The sequence below is a fragment of the Meleagris gallopavo genome, chromosome 15 (assembly GCF_000146605.3).
Source record: "Meleagris gallopavo isolate NT-WF06-2002-E0010 breed Aviagen turkey brand Nicholas breeding stock chromosome 15, Turkey_5.1, whole genome shotgun sequence".
Lineage (NCBI taxonomy): Eukaryota > Metazoa > Chordata > Aves > Galliformes > Phasianidae > Meleagris > Meleagris gallopavo.
In genome coordinates, this window is record NC_015025.2 from 7,387,171 (window position 1) to 7,394,726 (window position 7,556).

The 7,556-nt window shown below is 39.5% G+C and overlaps 1 protein-coding gene across 1 annotated transcript; it reads left to right on the forward strand.

The window, feature by feature from the left end:
* The first annotated feature begins 245 nt into the window (after window positions 1–245).
* On the forward strand, window positions 246–6,154 carry LOC104913250 (serine protease inhibitor Kazal-type 6-like). The gene is made up of 4 exons (XM_010718913.2): window positions 246–396; window positions 2,224–2,243; window positions 4,240–4,367; window positions 4,892–6,154. The coding sequence occupies exons 1-4, from the start codon at window positions 249–251 to the stop codon at window positions 4,935–4,937; spliced, it is 342 nt and encodes a 113-aa protein (XP_010717215.1). The 5' UTR covers window positions 246–248; the 3' UTR covers window positions 4,938–6,154.
* The last annotated feature ends 1,402 nt before the right edge of the window (window positions 6,155–7,556 follow it).

Here is a 7,556-nt window from a genome sequence, read left to right on the forward strand (position 1 = left end):
ACTCTTCAAACTTGCTAATGGAGATGGAACAGTTAATTAGGCAAGGGGATTAGCCAAAATACAATACATGTCCTTTATCAACACAATCCGTGATGTGACTCTCATCTTTGCCCTGTACTTATGACCTTCATGCTGTACAGAAGACATTCTTACTGCCACTACCCATGGGCAACACCTTCTTCTAATTACCTTCTGTTAGGAGGATTTCATCATCGGGGTTTCTGCTCTTGGTGTGTGTGTGTATATATATGCACTCACAGATGCACAAGCAGATACCTGATTGTACTGGAATACTTAGAGCACAGACTGACTGTGAAACAGGTCGAGAACCCATGTCTGCCATGAAGATAACAGGTGTTTTTGTGCTTCTCGCCCTGGCGGTTCTTTGCTTAGCAAGTGAGTAACATTTTTAATTGGTTAACATGCTATAGTTATAATGCTTTATTACCGAAAATTCTTGATCTGCTAGGATAGATAGCGGTGGTTGCTGGGCTTGTGTGGCAGAAGGCAAGTGAAATTTTATGCTCATGCACCATTTACAAGCAACATTTCAGCAGTTTTGCAGTTGCCAACTTGTGTAGATGAAACCTATTCCTTGACAGCTGTGTGAATCAGAGCTGCGTTCTGCACTGTAACTAAAAGGTGATCTGTAAAGCCTCCGAACTCAAACAGGTTTTTTACCTACTCATTTTCTTCTTCAATCTGAGTGGGTTGCTTGGAGCTAATGAGATCCTTCTTCTGCCAAACTGAGCAAGCAGGAGATAGGTGATTATGCACCAGCCATAGAATATGCTGTGAGCAGCCTCTTTGTGGGGTTAGTTTACTGGAGATTGCTTTGAGGTACAAGTTACTCTATCATAAAATACAGAGCTGAGAGGAATTTCTTGAACCTTCACTTGATAGTTCAGTTCAAGAACACAAACTTGCAATATATTAAAAAAAAAAGGAAGAGAGAGAGAGAGAATAATAAGTAAATAAGCACACTTAGAATAACTGAAAGGAATGCAAATCTTATTTGCTATTAGAATAGATGCCCAATGGCATTATTAATGTTAATGTTTTTTTAATGAGAAATATGCTTTCAGACTGCTTCATTCACTGCAGCAACAGCAGCAAACATTGCTCCCATAAGAACTCCAGTAAATCCCTTCCTTAGACATTCTAGTTTATCTTACCTACTTCAAAACTTTATGGATCGATACTTTATGAACCAGATCTTTTTTGATGTACTGTGTAACTTATGCCAGTTTTCTTTACCTTGGATGACTGTTTAATCAGAAGACATAGGCAGTTTGTTGGAAGCGAAGTTCAGTGGAAAGCTGCCTACCTTTAAAGATCCAGATCAGCTGCATTTAATTACAAAAACAAGGGTTAGTGCCTGTATTGCTCTTTATAGCATATTGCATACTGCTCCTTCTGTACAAAAAGCCTCTGTCTTACATTTATCCTTTTGAAGCCATAGAATGACAGTCACAGGACAGGAGAAGAACAAAATACATTCCTAAAGAAAGTTATGAATGTGTCACCACAGTGGAGACATGCCAATGTTGTTTGGTTACTTTCTGGGAGGTGTAATTAACATTGAACAGGTGTTTTGAAGGAGCTTTTCGAAGCCCCACCTGAAATCAGGGCTGTATTATATTGGGTGCGATGTGTATATGGAATAGGAAACACTCCTTCCCAAGGTAAGGGAAAACACATTTTTAAACTGGTACTATGATCCAAATTTCATTATCATCATAATCTAGATTATTTTTCAATAGTTATTATCCTCATTATAAACAGAAAAAAATATATATATAAGGAATGTGTGCCTTGCTTACCACCACGTGAGTTTTTTGGAAGACCTAGGAATTAAAACCCAGTCGTGCCTAACTAGTTCATCCACAGAACATGAGCCATTTGACATAATAATAACTCCTGATTCTTTAGTCTTTCTCTGATGAAAAGGGGAACAATAGACTCCAATCCCCAAATAGCAAAGGCTGTGCAAGCTGCTGACACTGATTCCTAAGATAAACAAGGCAACGATATCTACTTGTTGGATAAGTCCTGACACAGGCAACTTATTCAACACTGAAGAACTCTGTAAGTATTTACTTTCAAGAAAGCAGGAGAGGTGGAGTTGCTGGAAGGGCTGGTGCTAATGAGGGCAGGTGCAAAATGAATATTCAACAACAGTGTTCTTTTATTTCATCTTTTGTTATTCTGTTTATATTGCAGATGCTGCCCAAAAGGAGGAGGTGAGTCACTTTCTTCTTTATTTCTGGATAAAAATATATAGTTTGTAGTGATAGCACACCAGGATCAATGAGGTCGGAAAAAACACATTAACCAATTGCTGCCAAAGTCAAAAAGAAATCCCCAAGGCTGAGATATGTGGCTTCCATACAGTCGCTCTGACAGTTTCCAGATGTAGCTGTGTATCACTCACTCTGGGCAAGAAATATCAAGGCAAAATAATAAGCCAGAAAAATCAGGATTTTTTATATTTATCTGGTGACAACGTTGTAAGGCTTACTTGGTAACTTTCAGATCCTAAATTGCATATCTAAAATTTTAATTAACCGCTGTCTGCACTGGATTATCCATCCTGGAGTCACCCTCTGAGATAAATGTGGCACTAAGCAGTAAAACTCCTTCCTCAAGTGAGGAAAGAGTTCACTGGGGACTGCAGTGAACAGCAGTGATGTGTGGAAATTCACACACTCTTACCAGCACACACAGCCTCTGACGCTGGAACCCAGGCTAAGGCACACAGTCTTTTCCAGGAGGAGCCTGTTCCACTTTTCCATTTTACCAACTGTTATGTAGATAGAAGGAAAACCCATTTTGTTTCTAGCTTGTTTTGTTATCTGACCTTCACCACCCCCAGGCTAGCAATTAAGCAGCCTTATATTGAAAATTGTGAGCTATGGATTCCCTCCCATGCCATTGCCTTTGCTGGGTTATGTGGTAGAAGGCTGATGTCCAGTAGGTCTCTGATCTCCTCCTTTGACTGGGACCAGTATTTGACGTGCATTGGAGGAGAGAGAAGTGACCAATCAAAGGAAAAGACTGGATAAACCAGTATCTCATGGGCTTCTCTTAAGGGGCAATGGGTTTGAGCCCAGACTATCTCGGGAAGTAATTGGTTAATGACCCTTTTGCCAGGGGAGCCCTCTCAATTTGCTGATCATCACTGCAGCCACAGCACAGGCTGCTGAAGGAGCTGACACACAAGGCTCATTGCTCCTCACTCACATGCAGCCCCTGGACAACAACTGTCACAAAAATAGTCATACAACCTGCAATAAGCTCCAGGTCTTGGTTGGAGTAATATTCCTTCACTAAGAGATGGGATAAAGGGTAAAAAAGGGGCCACAAAAAGACATCAGCAAAGCCAGGTTCTATTTTAAATGCTTACGTGTGTAATAGATATTTTTGATAGATATTCAGTAAGAACAAGCTCCAGTCATAGCCTCCCTGCAAAGACTAATGTTTCAAATTCTCACAAGACTGGCAGTGAGCAGAGCTGAGCCAATATTAGCTGCAGCAGCACATAAAATGAAAGGTGATTTCCTAGGCGAGCAAACTCCAAGCTTTCAAGGATAACAAATAATACATTGAATAGAATATGTGAACTATACAAGAAACTCCTCAGCTGACAAATAGCAGGAATGACATTCATTTCACAAAAGAAGACTGAGCTCCAGAAAGAGGACAGGAGCTCTTTCAGGGATTTCTTTTATTAGTTCGTACTCCCACTTCTATGTATACTTCTATAACAAATACAGTCCCACTGTCAGATGAGAGAGAGCCTTTCAGCAGTTTCTTTTCATTTACACAGGACTTTGTCTAATTCTGCTGGATCTCATCACCATTGTGAAAAGTTGTGTTTGTGGAATAGAGACAGAAAACCTTCACATCTTTGAAAAATAATCTTACTTTAATTTACTGACAACTGCAAGCATGGAGAAAATACATATTAAGACTCAACATTTGTAAATGGAAAATGAGCTATATTATTTCCCTTTTTTATTCAGGTAGACAGCAGAGTTCCCAAAGGTGCTCAATACCTGCCATCATACATTTCTTTTTGTGGCTTGGGCTCAGCTAGTGCAGATGGTGGAGCACCACTGACTGCTGCTCTACAGCAGCTGATAGCCTTGCCCAGAGATCTTGTCTATCATTGTTTCTGTACATGAATGATGAATGTGAGAAAGGCTTAGTCCAACAAAAATGTTATTGCATTTGCAGGTAGACTGCAGTGAATACAGGAGGTTAGAGAGAGGAAGACCTATTTATTGCGAAAAGCTCTACGAACCTTTTTGTGGCTCTGATGGGAAAACATACAACAACAAATGTTCTTTCTGCAAGGCAGTCCTGTAAGTAAGATACTGAGTAATGACTTCTGAATTAGCTCAAATCTGAGATGAGCTATCTGGTATTTCCACTTCATTTTGTCCAGGGTCTCTACTCCTCTGTTTCTTTGCTTAACCTTTACAGAGTAACTGCTTCTCCCCCCCAATAAGCCCAATTAATCCAAAGAGGTGTCTTTGGTATTTGTGGGAGCAGCTTCCTGCTCCAGCAGAAACTGGAAATGGAATAGACAAGAGTCCAATGAACAGCACTGGGCTAACAAGGCACCAAATTGGGTGATATCAGAATTCAAATGTGGAATTTCTAATATTGGAAATATTTTTATATTGGAAATATCAGAAATGTCAGAGCTTTCTTACTTCTTATGTATTCAATACAGCATTTTTAAGGAAAAAGCTTTACAGATCAGTGTCTTCTTGCCTGATGCAAATGTTCACAGTGTCTTTTCTGTTAGCAAATTGTTGGCTGAGAACTTCAAAGAGATTTTAGTCCACAATGGAAAGTTTACTGTCTTTCCTTTCCTTTGCAGGAAGAGCAGAGGAGCCTTACATATGAAGCAAGCAGGTGTGTGCTGAAATAATTCTGCATGACAGAGAAGAATGCCAAGAACAGCTTTACACTGCCTTATCATGATCTCCTAATTTAATTTCATTCATCCTGTACTAATAAAAGTGAACAAATCTCCATGTACACCTTTCAGCTGTGCTCTGATGTCTCCTGCTCCTCCCTGCTCCGGAGTGCAGGGACTGACACATCTGTTATCCCTGCAAATCTTCCTCAGGATACCCATAAGCATTCCTCTTTCTGTAGCAGATTGGTTTTCACGTGAGCACTGCGTTATGTATTTGCCTCCATAGTGAAAGTTCAAATCCCTACATTGCCACCTGCAGGCATTGCTCAGTGTTCCTTGCTGGAGCTCGCTTCCACTTGCTCTTTTCACATACTTCCTTTTGAAAGCTTCAGCTTCTTTATGAAGCGCTCGGACTCCTCCAGTTTTGTAGCTAAATTTTTAATTCTCGTTTTTCTTTTGACTTTGTACAATTGTGATTCACATACATTGTGTAACTTCTTAGGTTGCATGTTTATTAAAACAAATGCAGGCTCTTTTCTTTTGTCTGTGGTGACCTCTCTAGAGAATAAATTCGTTATATCAGTTATTCACAAATGAAACTTGGAGTTACAGAAAATAGTTACAGAGCAGGAGCCAGAGGCAGTGTGCTGGCAGAGCAAAGAGCTCAAGGCAGTTGTTGTAATATTAGCAAGACACACTAGATGGCCCCATGTTATTGAAATTTACCCTGCAATCAGGCCCACTTTTTCCTTCAAATGAGACAAATCCACAAATTCGCAGGACTGTATAAGCCTTGTGGCAGTGTCTCTGTTAAATCCAGTAATGTGATCTATGAATGAGTCTTTTAATTTCTGATAAATTGGCTGCTCTCAGACCTGAAGAAAATTATGTTCTACTATTATGTCCGTATTATCTTCGTTATTAAGCTGCTCTATGTCTTTGACACTTAAATAGTCAGCCAAGGGAGAACGTTTTCCTCAATTAAAAGCTTATTAATGAATGAATTTACTGGGATTACATCTGAAGAAAACTTTGGAACTGGAATGTAAGACTCATACTTTAAAGGAGCATAAAATCAGAAAGGAAACTTCTGTCCTTGCCTTTGAAGATGAGATACCAGAAAGCTGAGCCACCCCACTGCTGGCTGAAAGGCGCTTTAGTACCAGGCAGACAGCATTCCGACACAGAAGGACTGAGAGGATTTGTTGGTCCATTATGTATCTGCCACTTGTCCTGGCAGAGCTGAGAACATCATCCTCATGCTTTGTACAGGAAAAGAGGATACTTGAAATTATGTGATACTGAAAATGACCAAAGAGATGGTCTTTCACATGTCAGTACTTTACCATAGAATTAAACCATGCCAGAACCCAGCTGTGAGAACTGAGATTCCATCATCTTTATTTTGAAATATCTATCTTGGCCCTGGCATGATTGTCTTGGATCACAATTCTTCCCAACACTTCTCAGGCACATACTGGAAGGCTAGAGATCACTGTCAGACAGGAAACTACATGAAGGCACCTTGTTCTGGAAGGCAAAAGAGATTTCATAGCACAGATATGCTATGAAATTAGCTGATATGCAGACTTGCCGTCCTCCACAGGAGAGAGGCTCCATTTAATTTGCTGCTACATGCATATGCAATTCCAATCTTTAGTTTGTTTTATAATATGAACTGGTTGAACCATTTTAAAACTAATTATATTCAGTACATCGGATACAAATCTTCTGGTATTTGATGTTGATTTTGCTGATTATAGCTAAGTAACTGGCAGGGGTCAAAATGGATTTGAAATTCAGTACTTCTTTTTTTTCCTGATTTTGGCTCTCAACTGCAGAGATGAAAACATCACACAGAACAGTATGTGGTATGTAGGGGGTCTTAATCCCAAGGAGTCCCAAAGATCTATTCTCTTTCTTATACATCTGCTCCCTTTCAGATACTCAACAGCTCTTTAGGAGGAGACTCTTAGTAGTCATAGAATTCAGAATACAAAACATTAACGGTGTCTTTTTGGGAAAAGAAATTTAAAAGCTCAACAACAGTAAGAGCTGTATGCACTTGATGACCTTGGCCATGAACAACCAAAAGAAAGATAAAGCTGGAAAAACAAGCAAAAAAAAGAAAAGAAAAAAAAGGAAAAAATGAGGAGTAATGAAATGTTGAAGCACGTAACTCTAGAAAAATGTATATTCCAAAGTATATTCCAACCAAGAAACAGCATGAAATGAAAATACTCCGCATTTTATGTCAAATACTTCTAAAAAATGAGTAAATTTAACAAAGTTCTTCCTCTTTCTGATTCTCCATTTCCCTAAAGCATTACCTATCCTGGTAACACTAACTACTGAACACACGGAAATCCTGATCAGCATTATTATATGCTATTCCCATTCACTGCTGTGTCCCCTGAAATCACAGAACAAGAGTGGTGTTTATTCCCCTCTGTGGGAGGCTTCAGACTCATTTCTAAGGGACAGTGGTACTAGTAGTACATTAAGAACCTTCTCATCCCTCTGTATAATTCAAACGTCATTAAGACTGATGTTGGGCTAACTGTGACCTTGGCTTTAACTCTCATCTTTCAGAAGGGAGAAAATCGACATGTTATTTTCTAAG

What these genes read in the sequence shown, in the direction of transcription:
- LOC104913250 (XM_010718913.2), top strand. Translation starts at nt 249, where the DNA reads ATGCACTCACAGATGCACAAGCAGATACCTGATTGTACTGGAATACTT. An exon ending in GGCGGTTCTTTGCTTAGCAA is followed by an intron (nt 397 to 2,223) that starts GTGAGTAACATT and finishes TTTATATTGCAG; the next exon opens with ATGCTGCCCAAAAGGAGGAG. An exon ending in ATGCTGCCCAAAAGGAGGAG is followed by an intron (nt 2,244 to 4,239) that starts GTGAGTCACTTT and finishes TTGCATTTGCAG; the next exon opens with GTAGACTGCAGTGAATACAG.